The 17,716-nt window shown below is 50.0% G+C and overlaps 2 protein-coding genes and 1 long non-coding RNA gene across 7 annotated transcripts in view; 2 read left to right on the top strand and 1 right to left on the bottom strand.

The window, feature by feature from the left end:
* PPP1R12B (protein phosphatase 1 regulatory subunit 12B) overlaps positions 1 to 7,888 on the top strand; it is a 208,757-nt gene extending 200,869 nt beyond the window's left edge. For all 3 annotated transcript variants that reach the window (XM_079106012.1, XM_079106014.1, XM_079106018.1), the window contains one exon: positions 648 to 7,888. In XM_079106012.1, the coding sequence (XP_078962138.1) occupies positions 648 to 734 (87 nt within the window). In that variant the 3' untranslated portion in view covers positions 735 to 7,888. The remainder of the gene's footprint in view (positions 1 to 647) is intronic.
* Positions 7,889 to 9,247: 1,359 nt separating this feature from the next.
* LOC306641154 lies at positions 9,248 to 11,895 on the top strand. Its single transcript, XR_013758040.1, has 2 exons — positions 9,248 to 10,588; positions 10,631 to 11,895. It is a non-coding gene; the product is annotated as an uncharacterized lncRNA (long non-coding RNA).
* Positions 11,896 to 12,525: 630 nt separating this feature from the next.
* Positions 12,526 to 17,716, bottom strand: part of SYT2 (synaptotagmin 2) — a 108,683-nt gene continuing 103,492 nt past the window's right edge. For 2 of the 3 annotated variants that reach the window (XM_079106030.1, XM_079106028.1), the window contains exon 9: positions 12,527 to 16,108. In XM_079106030.1, coding sequence (XP_078962156.1) covers positions 15,902 to 16,108 — 207 coding nt within the window. In that variant the 3' untranslated portion in view covers positions 12,527 to 15,901. Of the gene's footprint in view, positions 16,109 to 17,716 lie in introns of all 3 variants that reach the window. The other variant, XM_079106029.1, reaches the window with a different exon arrangement.

Here is a 17,716-nt window from a genome sequence, read left to right as displayed (position 1 = left end):
CACTGTGTCTTGCAGCTCTGCGACCACCTCTGTGAGTTCCCTGGGTTTTAGTGGTTGAAAGCAGGTAGGATGACCAGTGAGATTGGTAGAGGGAGGGCCACCAAGAAGGCCTCCTAGGAGGAGGGCCCTTAAATCATCTTGTGCACATGACAGAAAAGCCGAGTTCTGTCCCTCAGCCTGCAATCTTGTTTTTCACGGGCTGTGAAGCACTGTCCTCATTTAACTCTTTTGGGTCACCACCAACAACTCCTTTCTGAATTCCTTCCCTATGTCCTCATTAGCCTACTTTGGCACTCTCTCCAATTTCTCTGCACTAGAGGTGAGTTCAAGGAATAATTGAAAATAGCCACTGACTCAATAGAGTGAAAGGATATACAGTGTGAAACATGAGCCTGTGTGCAAAGAAATAAGGTGTTTCTGCTAAATCTGCTAGCTCAAAAAATGAGGGGCTGTGATCCCCTAAATGTGAACACTACCAACTGAGTAAGTAGGAAGATTCAAGGGAACTTCACTCCTGGGAGAAAGGGTGGTTGCAGCTCACTCATGCACATCCTCAGAAGGCTCTCTCCCCTCCAGCCCGGCCTGGTCAAGGAGGGTAGAAGTGTTTATGCCAGATTCTAACTCACTTTTCTCTCTGTGGCCTACAGGTATTAACAGAACTGAAGTCTGACAACCAGAGGCTGAAAGATGAAAATGGTGCCCTCATCAGAGTGATCAGCAAACTGTCCAAATAGACTAGGCTCCAGGTGTGGGAGGGCATGTGCTGCCCACCCCTCATTTCCAGCCATTGCCTTTCAGCCAAAAAAGTGAAAGTTTTGATGGAAGGACACTCCTCTCTGACCCTCTTCAGTCACATCCTGTGCACTGTACATTTTCCTGCACTCTCAATGCCCTGTTCCTCCCACCCCCTCACCCTGAGCTTTATGACAGTTTTAACTGAAGCATGATTGTGATCACTGGAGCCATCTGGAGAAGGCCCCATGGAGCACACCAAGCTCAGCGGTGGACCCCAGCTTCCTGCTGCTTTCCTACTTTGTCCACATTGGATTTGGTCCAAACCTGTAAGGCATGCCAGCCTTTATGCTGCCCCAGTATCCTCTGATGTAGGTGAGTCTTGTGGTGGCAACTTCAGGTTCCTGTCTGGGGTGCCAAGAGAAATGGCAGCATGTGGAATTAATCATCAGAGTCCAAGAGGACAGCAACTGCACTGAGGCTTTCTGTTCTTTACCTCTCAGGAACTGACTTATATTTTTTCCTCAGCAACCCAGGGCCATCCCTGACTAATCTTAACCCCTGCTCCTTCCTCCTGCCTAACCTTTCTCCAAGGCACTGCTGGCCCTGGCCTCACTCATTCCTTTACTTTCTATCCTTTCATTCTTTCTCTCTCCCCACACCCTTGCTAAGAGCACCTGACCTTGGTTTTCTTTGACTGCTGTGGAAGATCATTACTCTGGAGACTAAGATATCATCACTGTGGTGTGTTGGGGCGGCTCCGTGAGCCCTGTCCATAAAAAGCGAGACTCGGCATTCCTGTCAGCCTGCTATTCACATCTCCCATTTATCTTCCCCCTGAAAAATGAAAAATGGTTTTTCTTATTAGAAAATCTGGGCTCCTTTTTAGAAAATGGATCTTATTAGAAAATCTTACTCCTTATCAGAAAAGTGGATACTCCATTCTGCCTCATCTCCCTTTGACCTCGCCTTCCTCTCTTCACTCTGGTACCTGGCAAATGACACGTGAAGTCATTGCAAGGAGGCCTACAAGGTGGAGAGGGCAGGTTATTGGGAGCCAGACAGGGAGTGGACGTTGGAATACACATGTGGTGAAAGTGGAGTATCTGAGGACACTCGAAACATCATGACAAAGACGGCAGCGTTCCACTGTGCTGCGGGAATGGTGGTGGGTTTGATTGTTTTTGGTGGTTAGATTGAGGGAAGAGACCTTTGCTTTCTTAGAAGCTAACAGGAGAGATGGCTGTTTGATGAGGTTTAAAGGGAAGAGGTACTTTCAATGTATGATGAGAGTCATGGAATTTAGAATGGCAAGGCCCAGAGGTCATTTGGTCCAGCTTTCCATTTTTGTGTCACAGGGACCCCTGCTAGCACAGCTTTGACCACAGTCAGATAGCCTCTGGTGGCTGTGTGTTTACAACTAGCCGGTTGAGCAACTCTAATAACCAGAGTTTCCCCTGAGACCAGCTGAAGTCTGCATGTGGATCCTCTGTAGGCCACATCTACCCTTTGCTGCTCCTTGCAGTGACAGTACTTAAGATCCGTATGGTTGGTGGTCCTCCCTTCCGCGCACACTGCCCTATTCTTTTCACTCACTCTTCATATGGCGTGCTTTTCATACCTGCCATCTTGGCCATCATTCTCAAGACAAAACAGCCTTTTAAAATGTTGTGCCCAGACCTTCACAGGGTACTCCATAACCCCAGTGCATAGTTCAACCATTAGTTCTCCATGATGACCCAACATTAAGGCATATAGTATTTCCTTTTTGGAGGAGTTTTATCCCTTGGTTCACTTTGAGTGTGCAGGTCATTTAAAGCCTCATTTTAGGGTTGCCAGTGATGCTCAGTGCTGAGAGTGGTCTGTTCTTAACATGTACTACCTCTGTCTGTTAGTTTTTTTCCGAAAATGGCAATGGTGTTCTCCATCATCCCCTGGCAATGCTCTTTACACAGAATCTATAATTCAGTTCCAGAATGGGAGCTATGCCTTCTCTGGCAGAACCCCACTTTTAGAGTATATAAGGTTCTCTCTTCTGTTTCTGCCCTTTTTCATTTACACCCCCACCCCAGGAGAAAGCTGCTCTGCTCCTGTCTTGGAACTTTATATTATAATGGTGGCATTGTAAGCTCAATTCTCAGGGACTGCTGGGTTGGAGTGAGAAGTTCCATATCTTCCACTATAAGCATTCCCTTTGTTCTGGGGAGAGGAAATCAACACGGTATTGGCTAATTGATTCTCTTGGTGCATCTTAGATATGGAGGAAATAGAGTTTGCTGCCTCTTTCTCAAGAAAAGAAAATTGGATTATTAAGAAACATTTTGACTCTCCTCAATTCCATAGACCAGGTAAAGGAGTTGCAGAGTTCCCCCAGGTCCCTTTGTGCCTTTCAAAGCATTGGAGGCAGGTTCTCTTAGATCGGTGACTCATCCCTGCTGCCCTATGACAGCCTCTTGTGCCAGAGATGCCTCTTTGCCAGGAGGTTTTCCTTGTGACAAAGCTTTTCAATCTCAGGAATACTGGATTCTATGGCCAAGAACTCAGAAAGTGTAAACCATCCTAGTTTGCACTAAGATACAATTTCCTGAAGTCGCAATGTCAGGCATTTGCTCTTATGCCATTAATTTTATTAGATAACATTCTGAATTCTGGTCTCTTCTAGAGAATAAACACCATTTCTTCACAACTGTATTGATTGGAAACCATATCAGGCGGTGGGTACAGGCCTTCTAGTAGCCAGCTACTCTCTCTTGTGCTGTTGGCAAGTTATCTACTGTTGATCTCCTTAGTCACCACCACCCTCCCCACCCTTCCCTGCTGGTTTGGGAACTCCTGAGCACCCCCAGCAGCTCAAGCTGAGTGAATAGCAGCAGGCTGGCCAGCAACATGAGGCTCAGCTCTGTCACTTTAGTCTTAATAGGAAGTGTCAGAAGGGGGAAAAGAATGTTCTCAGTCCAGCTTCACACCCTCTGTTCCCACTGACTTGATATTTTTCAATAACCGAGCCACACCTTTGGGAGTAATGATTGAGGATTCCAGAGATTCTCTGGCCGGTGTTTGCCTGTTTGTCTTTCAGGAGCTGCTGATCCTTTTCAGATAAGCCAGTCCTTTTCAATAGCCCCAGGTGTGATGACCCTTAGCCCCATCCAGTCTCCAGTGTAAGGCCGTGCCTATCTCGGGGTGCAGCTGCTGAAGAATCTGAACAACAGACACATCCCAGGCCTCCTCACAACACTCCATTCTCCACTGGGCCAATCTCATTGGCTATCTCCTAGAGAATCCCTTGCTCTCTATCCAGCTGCAGGATACTTGCGTTTTTCTTCTGGGCTTTTCCATGTTTAAGGAGATCTAGAGCATTTGATGCTCTCAAGGCCACTGGTGGGTTTCATTTCTTTGTTTGGAACATTTCATCTCCTCTCCCACCCCAAACAAGGCATATGCTTATTTGACAGTTCTACCAAGAAGCAAGGAAGTTAAATTCTACTTAATAGCTGTGGATCCCACACAAGAGTGTATGAACTACTAGCTGATTCTCCACCAGGAGCGTTTAACTGAACCAGAAATGAGGAAGAAGAAATTCTCAGAAATTCTCTAGCACTGTGCTAGGCCTCTGGATGTCTGGCAACTTTGCAGCCTCTCTTGGCCAAAGGAAGACGCCACCTCCTCTCAAAGAAAGTCCAGTTGTTTCTGGCCAGGCCACTCTGAAGAAGGTCCTGACAGTGTTGGGGCTCTTTAGGAGATGGGCCTGGGGTGAGCACATGGCTGGGTAAGAGAGGACTGTTCAAGTGTTCTCTCTTTGTTGTTCTGCTTCAGCTGCTTCACACCTTCAAGGGAGGCCTGAAGGGTTCAGCAGCCAGGCCCATAGGAAGGGGGAGTTCCTATCTGCCCCAGCAGGCGAGCCACTACTGCCACCACAGCTTTAACAGTGAGGTGTCACCAGGAGTCCAGTGTCCTTCCCTTCTAGATACCACCAGGGCCACTGAACCTCACCACTATGCCCACACTACACTTACCTTAGTACACGTTGTCTGCCAGAGGTGGCCCCTGCCCAAATCTAAGCCCAGAGTTCAGTCACCATTCTGATTTTTAAGGCAAGTTCAGACCCCTCAAACATGTGGGTTCCTCTGACCCAATAAATGAGGCAGCTTTGAGGGAAGAATAAGGCAGGGGAAAGGACAAGCCTTCTGGAGTCTGAATATCTGGGTTCAGGGCTAGCTCTTCTGTTAGCCTGTGACCTTGGGCAAGATTCTCTTTAAATTCCCTTTAGGCTTAAAAGTCTGCGATTCATTCATTCTTAGGAAAATCAGAGCATTTCTTATACTTGGAATTTCTGCTTCAAAAATTCCTTCTTTTAACTTCAAAAATTCAGGAGCAAAAATTCTTGTTTTCTCCCAGTTCAGACTATTTAACATCAGCATGTCAAGGTTGACTTCTCCTCCTTGCTGGAGAGTGAGTTTGATATTAAGGATAATTGAATGGTGTTGCAATTGCTTTCCCTCGTAATGGTTTGGTAAGAATATTAAAACCTGCAGAGGTGGAAATTGGAGCTGCTAGGGAAATGGATAGAAAGCAATTTGTTGTAAGCAGCCTTCAGACAAATTGTTTCAATAGGAAATAGAGCTGCTGCTTCCCAGGTCCTCAGCCACTTTCCCTCAGCCTCCTCAAATGTGGCCCACTCTGCATCTTCCCCGGGACAGACGAATTGATAGCATGCTGCTTAGCACCAGCTGGTCCCATCTTGAACTCTGCCTTAAAACAGCAAAGGAATTTTCCTCAGTGAAAACCTCAACCTTTAGTTCCATTGAGCTCTTCCTCTGAATTCTGGGCTCTTAAAAGTAGGAGGTTCTGGTTCTGTTCAAGATGGGCTTTCCTTTAAAGCAGGTCTGCAAAAGACACCACCAAAGTCAGAAGCGTTTACAAACTCTTCTACTTTGCACAGAGCAGCACTAGGCTCTTGCAAGACTCCGGTGGGTCTGATGTGAGTGCAGTCAAAGGGCAGAGACCCTGGAAGGGGAGGTGGCCCAAGGCAGCAGTGGAAAAGAGGCAAATAGTCAGGGGCCTTGAACGTGGAGCAGAGTGGAGGTTGCAAGCACGGGAAGGAGGGAGCAGCGCTACAGCGTGGAAATGAGCTGTCAGGCTGGTGACTTTATCCTCAGCCTCCAGCTGAGCTGAGATTCTAATCAGCTTCTCTAATGGATATTGACACTGCTCAGGAGGAGACCCTATCAGGGACAGCTATTGATCGCTGTGTTCTGATTAGATTGGAAAAATAGATCAACTTCACTACAGCCCAGGAAGTCATTGTCACAGCTACCAAGGAATGAGGCAGTCTCTGAGGTCTGAGGAAAAAGCAGCGGAGTCTTTTGACCAGCCACTGCATAGTGAAAGAATCAGAGTTGAACTGAGGAATGGTTTAACCCCATCTCTGGAAGCCTGTAGCACTCCTGGGGAAGAGGCAGGGTGTCTAAAGACCACAGCACTGCAGTGTGCTCTGCCTAGCCTTACTTAGAAAGGTTGACAATCTGAGGATCCTCTTCTATTCTGAGTGCATAAACGTGTACATGCTGGCTTGGAGCGTCCCAATGAGGTCTCGCATGTTCTAAATTAGAAATGAGAACTCAGAAACCAATTTTATTCAAGTGTATCATTCTGTCAATTCATATTTGTTGCCTTTTCCCCTCCCTTACAGTCCCCCAAAGAACTTTTCTCTCATCTGCTTGTCATTTTGGACTTTGAATCTGCCTGAGTGATATTTTGTTATTTCTCCTCCAAATTTTCCCCTAATGCTGCCAATAAAATTTTATGCAGGTGGCCTTTAAGTTGACATCAGGATGCTCTTATGTCTTCCAGTAAACAACTTCACCTTCCTTTCCCTCTCCTCTTCCTCCGTGTTCTTTATTCTTTGCTTTTCTCACATGGACCTGATGGTGCTTAAGAAAAAGATGGTGTTCCCTGAATCAGCCAGGATTCCTGGAGTTTCATATACCAATAGCCACCTCCACCACCTGCCTCTTCCAGTTTCAAAGCTCCCCAGCTGTGCTAATAGCCCCTTGGAGGTGAGCTTGGACTTGTCACCCAAGGACACCAGGTAGCACATCTGATTTATTCAGTCTTTGTCCTGAGAGATCTGACTGGTTCCAGCTTAAGGCAGAAGTGTGTCTTCTGTGCACAACCCGGATGAGCCTGGCAGTGCTTCTGACGGCAGCAGCTCAGCCCGTTTCTGCCTGCAGGAGAGAGGATTCAGAAAAGGCACGCGCCTGTGGGGGTCTCGCCAGAGCTTCTGATGCGGTCCCGGGACAGAACACAGACCTGAACAAGGGACTTGCAAGGGCCAGCACCAGCTCGACTCTTCACTGAAGTACTCTCCCAAATACACTGTCCTCTCTCCCAAGACCAACAGATTCCAACTTGTCCTCTGGTGCAGAGGGGCCAGGTAAAGAAAAGGGAAAAGGACACTGGGCAGCACGCTGCAGGGCTACCGGAGGGTTCTGGGAGACGCAGCCATCCCCAGCACACCCTGTTCTAGCCAGCATCCCTGGAACTCTCGAGAGGCTGGGCCATCACCCAGCTGGTTCCTGAAGGAGGCGGGGACTTCCCTCAGAGGGAAGGAGCAGGCTTCACCTTGCCTCCCTCTTCCGGGAGAGATGCGGCCTCTTCCCAATTGAGTGGTTCAGACTCAGGCTTTGACTTTATGGTTTTCTTCCCTTCCTTCTTGCCTCTGCCCTGACCTTGATCAGACAGGTGAAGAGAGCTCATAAGAACCAACCTGGTGTCTCCACACCAGTCCCACCTTAGCGACAGCACTGTGTGTCTTTATTCTTTCCACCCTTCATTCCGCACCTTACTTCCACCACCAGATGTAAACTGCTCTTCAGCTGAGTTGTATGGATTAACTTCAGTCTGTTGTAAATACACCTGGGGAGGGGGCCATTTCGGGAGGGGAAGCCAGACTTGCTTTGTGAACTGAATGTATTTTTATGCAATTTTGAGTGGCCTTTCAACCCTGAGATGGATGATTTTGTTTTACTGGTTGTTATTATATAGCATTAAGTATTCTGTGTTTGAAAGTTTGGTAATAATAATATTCACATCTATATGATGCCTGTAAACACAACAGTATTTATAAATGAGTAAATAAAACTGTGTTTTAACTTTGTGCAATGGGACTAATAGAATGTCACATCTGTCATGGCCCCCGGGGGCCCTCACCCACCAGCTTTCTACACCTCCCTGCACTTGAAGGTCTTTTCACCAGGACAGCCACGAGTGAGTGGCCAGCCCTGAGGACAGGACTCGGAGAGCACCAGTGTGTTTCCTAAGTGTGTCAGGCCAAGGAACAGCCTAGATCAAAGGTTCGGCAGATCCACAAGAAGACATCAGGGTTCCAAGTTTCAAGTGACCAAGAGCAAGGCTGCTTCCTCGAAGGCAGAAAGGACCCATGACGAGGGTGCTGAGCCCACCTTCCTGCATGCTGACCTCTCATACCTGGGCAAGTTGCATCCAGGGAAGAGGTGCTTTGTTTGGGCTCCTGGAAGTCTCCCGGCACCTCCCTTAGTCCTCTGCTGGATGCATAGGGTTTTCATTGGAGCGTTCTTTGATTCAGGAGGCCTAAAACCTCTCCCTAGTTCCAAACTACAAAGCCACTAACTAACTTAGGCGTTATTGGAGGTTAAATTCAAACTCCGAATGAAGGAGCCCAGCCCAGGGAGGAGCCTCACAGGGGCTGGCAGGGTTCGTGGGTGGGTGGCCGGCCAGTTCTGCCCTTCGGCAGCCACGGCCTGGTTTCTCCATCCAGCAAACCCTGATCTGGCTCTGCTAAGCCCAGTGTTTGCTGCCAAGCGGAAATCCCTGCTCCCTGACTTAGAGGGAGGTCAAGGAGGGAAGATTCTTTTCCCCTTCTGTCACCCAGCTGTTTGTAGCCCAAGCAGCAGCAGAACAAACACACATGATGTCATGGTTGAAGAGTTCAGATCTGTCCCGGGGCCCAAAACAGAGGCAAAGCAGCATGTCTGATGCTCCTAGACCACAAATGTCACCTTCCTCTCTGTGTCCCCTTGTCGGATGTGTGAGGTCTGCCCAGACAGCCTCCTACAGTCATGCAGGCCAGCATCACGCAGGAGAGTGAGGAGCCACACTCCCAGCCAGGAGACGGCCCAGCAATGAGCCCAGTCCTGGGCTGAGGGGCGAGTGCCCCTCATGCACCCAAACCGCCCAACCCACCCTGCCTCAGGGACTGAAGCAGCACGAGGGATTGGATGAGCAAGGATCCTGGCTCTTGCTCATCACCGAGTTGGCCCCTCCTTTTGGACTGACAGGTGAGCACAAGTCTAGCAGGTGGCGATTCCAGAGGACAAGTGCCACATGGTGTCAACTAACAAAATAGGCTGGCCTGTCTTCAAAGCGAAGAGATGGGGGCGAGGGAACTGAAATAAGAGTCCAGTTCCCTCCTTGTCTTAGGGGCAATACTGCCCCCACACTCTTTCCTAAACACTTCTTTTTTTTTTTTTTTTTTTTTTTTTTATGGTACCAGGATTGAACGCAGGGTTGCTTGACTACTGAGCCACATCCCCAGCCCTTTTTTAAAATTTTGTATAGATACAGAGTCTCATGAGTTGTTTAGGACCTAAGTTGCTGAGGCTGGCTTTGAACTCACAATCCTCCTGCCTCAGCCTCCTGAGCCACTGAGATTACAGGCGTGCACCACCTTGCCTGACTCTTTCCTAAAAACTAAAGCCCTAATGAAGTTCCTAACATTTTTGCCTCATAGAGTCAAAGACTTTTGGAGTTCTTTGTAATGGAGTAATTCAAGACTAGAAATTCTCATTTCAAACTCCCACCTCAGGGCCAGCCTCCTTGTTGTCAGACTTAGACTGGCTGTTCCTAAACACGGCTCTGCTGGAGGGGAATTCAAGGATGTGGGCACCCCGCAGCCTCCCAGGGGATGATCCCAGCACTGCGGCCTTCCCCAGGAGGGCATCAGGCACCTTGTTGTGAGGTGCTGTGCCCCCAACCAGCGGTGCCCATCTGGTCTTCTCCCACCCCCAAGAAAATGGACCTTGGCCCCTTTTGTGGCTTCCCTGAAGGGAGACACTGGACTAGAGGCCAGAGCCTCAGAACCAGCTCGTCACCCTAATACACTGTGCTGACCCTCAGGGGCAGCTCCTGCCTCCCCCCACCCACACCATGGCCCAGCAAAAACAAGTACAGACACCCCCCCACCCCCAGGTTTCTTTCAGCTCATTTCTTTAATAAGGAGACGCAGCTCATTACAAAATAACAATTTGACAAGAGATCAGACGAGAACAACAGAGTCCACATAAAGGGGTGGAGGGCATTGCCAAGCAGGGGGCTGGGGATGAGGGCTACACGTGTGTCTCTCCCATGAAGACAGGAGGGCTCCTGGTGGGGCAAGGTATTCCAGGGTGAGCTGGGCCAGGCAACTCTCTGCCCCAGGCCTAGTCTGGAACTTTTCTGGCCCCCCGGTTTTCAGAAAGCAACCAATCAAGTCCTTAGACGAGCAGAGTCAGGGCCTAAGGCTCAGGCTTCTCTAGAGAGGACCCCCTAAAGTCTGGCTTGCTCGGGCAGGCAGAGCAGATGCTCCCTTGCCCCACACACAGATCCTGCCACCTCGCCAGACTCTCCCTCAACTCTTGCCTCAATTTCTGCCTGTCTCTGGAGAGTGGGAAGGACCAACAGCTGATTCCAGCTGTTCTGACAAGGTCCTTTCCACCTTCTTCATGTTCCCAGCACAAAGGTCCCTGGGATTTCTGTGTGCCCCGGTGTTGTGGTTTATAACTGGCAGAGCCCACCTTCTGGCCTCTGGCCTTGTCTAACACAGCCACCTGGTTCTCCTCAAGTTCTACTGAGGATTCCTGGGCAACTCATGCATCCTCCTCAGGTGCTCTGGGGGCCTGGGGCTGCAGGCTGGGGACTGCAGTTCAACCAAGGACCGTGAAAGGCTTCAGACCCCTCTGCCCACGTCTCTGCTGCTTGCTGTGCCTGTCTGGGGCTGCCCTTGGAGCCAGTGTGAAGGCCAGAGCCCAGGACATACCTGTTCTGCCAAGGGTCTTCTGAACTGTCCCTAACCACCACACATACCCACCACTTCTGGAGGAACCTGGCAGCCCTGGGACTGCCAGGTGTGCTCTCACTGTTGGTGTGCTCTCAGACCACAGAAAGAAGATGGGGGGAAAAGCTTAGCCCACTACCGGTCCCTGGGTTCTCCCCCGCAAGTTCTTCCTCCATTACCATTTATGGCCCCTGACACCTCAGTGGCAAGTAGGCTGGTGTGTGGACCCAGGTAGTAAATGGAAAGCTGGCCTCAGACTGAGCTGCTGACTGGCTGCTCCTGAAAATCTGGGTTGTCTCCACAGGGCCCTCAGGAAAGTAGCCAAGACTATGGCGTCCTGCCACTGCACTGTCAGGGTGGAAATGGAGTGGAGCCATCAGACCAAAGTCAACCAGGGAGACCACCCAAGGCCCCACCAGAAGCCCTGGCCACCGTCCGTCCTCATGACACAGGGCCCAGGGAGCAGGAGGGGATGACAACAGGTGAGCCCTTCACAAGTGTTCTGTGGGGAGCCAGTCGGAGGGACGTGGGGGCTCCTGGCAGGGGCCGAGGGCAGTCTCCAGCAGAAGGCCCCCTTTATGGCTTTTCAGTTAATTCAGACAGCGGGAGGAAGGGATCCACGCCACACACATACATGGAACACAGAAACAGTGGACACCAGACAGCAGGCGGGACGTGGCGTGCCTTGGCCCTGCCGATAGATGCGCTGCAGACAGGCCTCCAGGGCCACGGTGTCCTCCAGCATCTCCTCCAACAGGGCTGGCACCAGGGCTGGAAACCCATTCCTGTCCCCTCACGGCTCCCATGGTGGGATTCCCAATGGGGAATGGCGGGCATGGGGCTGGGGACAAAGACGCCACACAACAGAAAAGAGAAGGAGCAGCCTCGACCAGTTCTGTAAAATAGGCCTGAGGTTGGGGGACCGAGGGGACTCAGCATTGCCATGCGGCTATTTACAGAAGGTTATAGACATGCATCTTGGTTCAACAAGATTCGGTTCGTATGTTTATAGATTACTATCTTCTTTTAATATAGAGCTAAATGCACATGGCAGGGGTCAGATGAGGCTCAAATGGCTTCAAAGGGTGGTTTTGTTGCCACTTAAAAAATAAAGTATATTCATGTATCTTCAAGTCACAGTGTCCCCTTCTCAATATTGCATTTCAAAAAACAGGTTAAGTCAAATCCGTGGTGACCAATTTCTGGCCCCCTGGGACTGAGTGGGAGAGGGGGAAGTGGTCATGGATAGGGTCATCAGACACACAGTACAGGATGGCCGGTTAAACTTGAATTTCAGATAAACAATAAACCATTTTTAAGTATAGTATGTCCCAAATATTGCCTAGGACATTCTTAAAAATTGTGTCATTTATCTGAAATTCAAATTTGACCATCCTGTGTTTTCACTTGCCAAATGTGGCACTATAGATCATGGGACTCTGTGCCACAAGGATAAGGACCTAGGGCTCTCTGCCTGCCACCACCCACAGCCCTGATGAAAGCCCCAGCCAGCCTGAGGAGGGAAAGGGGCAGCGCAGCGGGTAAGGGGGCAGTCCCTGGCCCCATCTCTTCCTCCTGAGGACAGGGGCAGGCTGTCTCTACAGGGTCAGGTGAGACCAGGACTGAAGGCTCAACAATAGCCTGGGACTAAAGGAACTAGGAATCTCGCTCCTGCAGCTGGGGGAGGTTTCCCAGCCTCTGCTGTCTCCGGCCCACCCCGCCCTCACCCCATCGGATGGAAGTGGGTTTATGAGAGACCCCGCAGCCACCCCGCTTCTCCCGCTGAAGCCCTGAGCCAGCAAAATCATTCAAATCTGATTCTGCAGAGACACGGGCTATGTCTGGTTTCTTGATAAAAAAGACCGGGACCTGAAAGTGTGGCCTGATCCCTGTTGCCCGACCTCCAGCCCAGGGGCTCTAGGACAGCGGCTTCTCGTTCACACGGAGCACCCACTCCCTGTCAGGCCGCTGGGCCTCCCCCAGGCCTTAGCTTCTGTTTCCAAAGTCTACAATGTCTGCCTGTAGTTCTGGCACTTTGTCTTCCTTCTAAAATGACAGTTCAGGGAGAAAGCTGCAGCCCTCATCCCAAGTTTCTGAGTGGCTCTGGGTTTGGGTTTTCATAGTTTCAGCCACTTTGTATTAAAAAAATAATAATAATAAAGCCTCTTTCTACTAGGTATTTTCTTCTCTGGAACAGACTTTGGAATGAAAACTCAGCCCCAGAAGCATCCAGAACCCCTCACTAGCCAGACACCTAACTCTGTCCTGCTTAGCTCTGACACTCAGGACCCTAACATCCCCAGGAATAGAGCCACACAGCAATCGGGGTTTGGAAGGATGCTCTGTGGTGGCTTCCTCAGCCATCAGGTACAGAGAACTCACGTCCCCACCTGACCCGTGGACCTCCCGTTCTGGGAGCTCATCAGAACCAGCAGGGACCTGAGGGAGAAAGTGCTCCCAGCACCCACCCTGGCTTACACTGGTGCCAGCAATCTGTCCCCTCCAGGCTCCACCCTAGGGGGGCTTTAGTAAGAAAATCCAGCCTCTATCTCCAGGTCCAGGGACACACACACCACCAGAGGTTTACTTTCCTTCTCTGTTTGGGAAGTGGAAAATCTTGGACTCTAGAAGGATTCCATGAAGCTCATGGGCAGAGAAGAATCCCAGGTGTAGAAAGTGGGTTGGAAGAAGGCAGAAGAACGGAGGTATTGGGGGTGAGATTGACGGGGGGCTTCCATGAATGAGGTGTGAAGGAACGTGGGGGAGGGGAACATGGGTGAGGAGGAAAGTGAGGAAGGACCCTGAGAAAGCACCAAAATGCCTCAGCTCTGGGGAGGGGAGAAGAGTCCAGTGACTTCTGGTGTCCACACCAAGACCCTGGAACTCTGTGGCCACCTTGATTCTGAAGGCACCCTATTGTCCTACAATTTTCTACCATGACCACAACTCTGGTCCCAAGGACCACAGCTCATAATCCTTATCAGAGTGCTACCTTCCCATTGCTAACCACACACAGGCACACACACTCACACACGGGAAGTATAAGATACATAACCTCCATGTACCAAGGGCCACTGGCAGGAAGGAGAGGGGACTCAGAGAGGGAAGCCAAGTCCTGCTTCCCAGTCTGCTCCTGCTGGAAGCGTTCCCTCACTCCCTACTTCAACCAAAAAACAAAGTCAAGCAAAACCAAATACTCTCCTCCCTGACTATTTTGAATAAAAAGACACTCTGCACCTTCTTCATGCTGAGTCCTCAAAGCCTGATTCACTCCATCACTGTCCATCTGTGTCAGGTTCCTACAGGAAGCTGAAGTGGCTCAGATGGGGCAGGAGAAGAATTCTGCCATTTTTGCTGGGAAAGAGAGCAATTCCCAGCCTTCTGGAGAAGCTGAGTTTTCTATGGTAAGGAAATACCAAGGGCCTGAGGACTTTAAGGATGGAAAAGAGGTCAGAGGAAGGGGGCCCAGGAGGGCTGGCTTCTAGCCACACAGGGGCCTGACTCTCTTGCCCATGCTGAAGTTTTGGAAGGGAACTCAGTGCAAACCTGACTAACATATATATGGCTTTTTATCAACTCTAGGAACAAAAAGTGAACAGGGACTGGGACACACTGAGCAGGTAGAAAACCTGGCAGAGGGCTGGGAATATAGCTAAGTGGTGGAGAGCTTGCCTAGCATGCAGGAGGCCCTGGGTTTGATCCCCAGCACCATGAAAGAAAATGAAATGAATGAAACACCGGTTGGTCTCCTCCACCACCCATTTTGAATTAATGCCCTTCACGGGTTGGCATTCACAGACAGGCATCTCTCTGATGAATGTGAGGCTGGGGCCTCCTCGCCTATCTCCCTGGGTGGCTCTAGCAATCCATAAGCCAGGCATGGAAAGCAGAGGGTCCAGGGAGCCAGGAATAAGAATGGAAGGAACCCCAGCGCTCGCCTGTGTGTCATCTCATACAATCTCCACCATCTGTCCATAATCCTCCCCTTCTAGCCACCCCCTTCTTACCTGGACCTCGGGGAAACTAAGAACATTTAAGCCTTCCTTTTAACGTTCTCTGGCTCTGTACAGATAACATGTCTTCAGTGTTGCTCCACTTAAATGAAAAGAGGAACAGAAGCAAAAGCATGATGGAGAGTAAGTGCAAATGAACCGTGCTGTTGACTTTCTGGAGACGGAGGAAGTGTGTTTCCTGCTGAAAACGGTGAAGATTCAGGAGTTTCATCTTGGTCTTTCTGGGTAATAGGACTTCTGTTTCTTCATAGGTCAGAATTCATTGTCAACAAGAGTGAGATCCTGGGACCAACAGTCCCTGTTAAGAGTCTGATCAATCTAGTGATAGTTCATTTCCATGAATGTCCCAGAAACTCCACTTCTGGGGAAACCATGATTGACAGGAGGAAGTCTATGATGGCATCAGGGGTTTGGTCCTAGTTCTGGACACATCCAGTCCCCACATCTTGCTGCCTCCCAAATGGCTACCCACAGGAGTAGGAAAGCTTCTGGCATCTGCCCCGGATGCTGAGCCTTCTCCACCTTCTGGGACAGGATCTCCTACTCAGATAGATGGTGGGCTTTATTTCCTCGCTTCCCTGAAGAGCCTTCTCTTCCCTCACGGGTTCACTGTCCATGGCTCATTCCAGGGATCAAGAGAACTATCAATCACACACACACACACACACACACACACACACACACACACACACACCATTGGCTACTATGTTGCCTTTGTCATCACAAAACAAGATGTGCTGCCATTTTGTTGGTCCAGAATGCACAAAAACCAGGGAGTGCTGCGATTTGCCGCCAAGAGAGGGCCTCACCAGGGTGAGGCTTAAACAAAGCTTTGAAAGAGTCAGGGGGACCGTGGCAGGGCATGCAGCACGGGCAGCTGCTGGGACGACGAACAGAGCCAGGCTTCTTTCACCTCTTAGGGGACTCTCCTCTCACAGCCACCAAAGGGAAGTTGGTCTTGAAAGAAAAAGGAAGGAAAAACAAGGACACAACCACAAACAAATGAAGAAAACCTCTAAGGTCGCATAACTGAGGTATTGATAGCTCTGGATCTTGTCAGTGTCCGTGGAGGCCCAGCCGCTGCTGTCTACTTATTCTTGCCCAGAAGTGCGTCCACCTCCTCCTCCGGTTTGAGTGAGTGCCACTGGGCGATGGGCCTTCGCGGGTTGGCCAGCATGTCAGACCAGTGCCGCAGCTCTGTGCCTGTGGCATTGCTGCCCACGAAGATCTTGCCGATGGCTTCATTCTTGCCCAGCTTGTCATAGTCCAGCACAGTGACCACCACCTGGACTTTCTGCAAGGGAAGGAAGGAGCGAGGACGTTGGAAGGTGAAGACATGGGATTCCCTGTCCAGAGTTCCCTCATCAACATTTATTCCAAACAATGGGAGAAAAGGCTTCCCTGGGTTCCTTACTTCCTTCCATCTCTGGCTCCAAATAAGACTGAATTTACACAGAGGCAGAAGCCACACCTTTGGGGACAACCTGTGTTGCTACCAGCAGTGTTTATGGGCCATGAGAAATGCTCCAGGCACTGTAAGTACTTATGGAGAGGGTGGGGGGACAAAAAAATTAATTTTTTTTTTACCTCTAATGAGATCAGCAGGCACATAATCAACAAAATGCAACACAAAGTAATAAAGGTTATGCTAGAGAAGGAAACTCCGGGTACTATTGGAGACTCAGAGAAGATGACAGTCCTGCTTGGGTCAATCAGGAAAGGCTTCACAGAGAGCAGAAAAGAGAAAAGAGAGTTCCAGGAAAGAAGATTAGCCTGGGAAGGGGTACAGACATGAGAGCACACTGGTGACTGAGGAACAGAAGTTCAGATTCACTGAGGTATAGATTGAGACACAGGAAGTGAGGTCAGCTGCGCAGGAAGTGAGGTCAGCCAGGCAGGATAAGGTCAGCTAAGGAGTTTGCGCTTTGTTATTTGGATAAGCAGTAGGCAGCTCCTGAAGAAGAGAGAAGGGGAGGCACGGACAGGTAAGGCAACCCTGGCCCTGAGGTGGAAGATTCACTGGAGGAAGAACGGGCGGGATGGCAGGGGGCACCTGTCACTAGGAGTCCGGAGGAGTGCATTATTGAATATTGTGAACAAGGCGGTGGGGATAGGAAGTCAGGTCAGACTGCAGAGGTATTTAGAGGAGCGAGTCAAGAGGACGTGGTGATCAGTTGGGACTTGTTGAGGGGATAGTCGATGCCTTTCTCCCCACTCCCTAGCAACTCGGGCTCATCCCTTAGGGAAAGCTTTCTTTGGGAAGCCTCCCCTAAATCATCACAGTTCTCTAACTGAAGCCATCATCCGACTGTGTTTGCTGGGCCCCTCCCACTGTGAGGGTCTTGATACCAGGACTGTGTCTTCTACACACTTACTTCCCCAGCCCCCACAAGTGCCTGGCACTTAGGAAAAATCTAGAAATACGTTGGATGAATGGGAGAGGAAAAGGGGCTGGGATCTCAGATGATGCTCAGGCTTCTGACTTGGGCCACTGGGTAAGATGTGGGGCCATTAATTGAAAACAGAATTAGACAAAGCAGGTTTGGATGGGAGCAGGGAGGGAGAAGATTGTTATACTGGCTTTAGACTCGCTGGATTTGAGATGCTTGAGCCAGTAGTTTGCATCTGAAGTTTTCCATTGTGAAGACTTCCGTGGGCTCACATCATTGCTGAGCTTCCCGCTGTCCCCCTGAAGAATTCCATAATGACATCATGGACACCTCAAATCTGACAGCTTCAACTCTGAAGATCCTCCTGGCACTTTTATCCCTCAAAGAGGGAGGAGAGGGGAAGGGATAGCTCCCCACAGAGAACCCACTCCTCATCAAGCCCTGCATCTGACTTCCAGCCCAGAAGGGTTTGTGTCTCTGATCTTACCAGGTCCAGATCCCAAACACACCCA

The sequence above is a fragment of the Sciurus vulgaris genome (assembly GCF_902686455.1).
Source record: "Sciurus vulgaris genome assembly, chromosome: 12".
NCBI classification, from domain to species: Eukaryota; Metazoa; Chordata; class Mammalia; order Rodentia; family Sciuridae; genus Sciurus; species Sciurus vulgaris.
The sequence above is the reverse complement of the archived record's forward strand: the minus strand, read 5'-3'. Positions and strand labels throughout refer to the sequence as shown.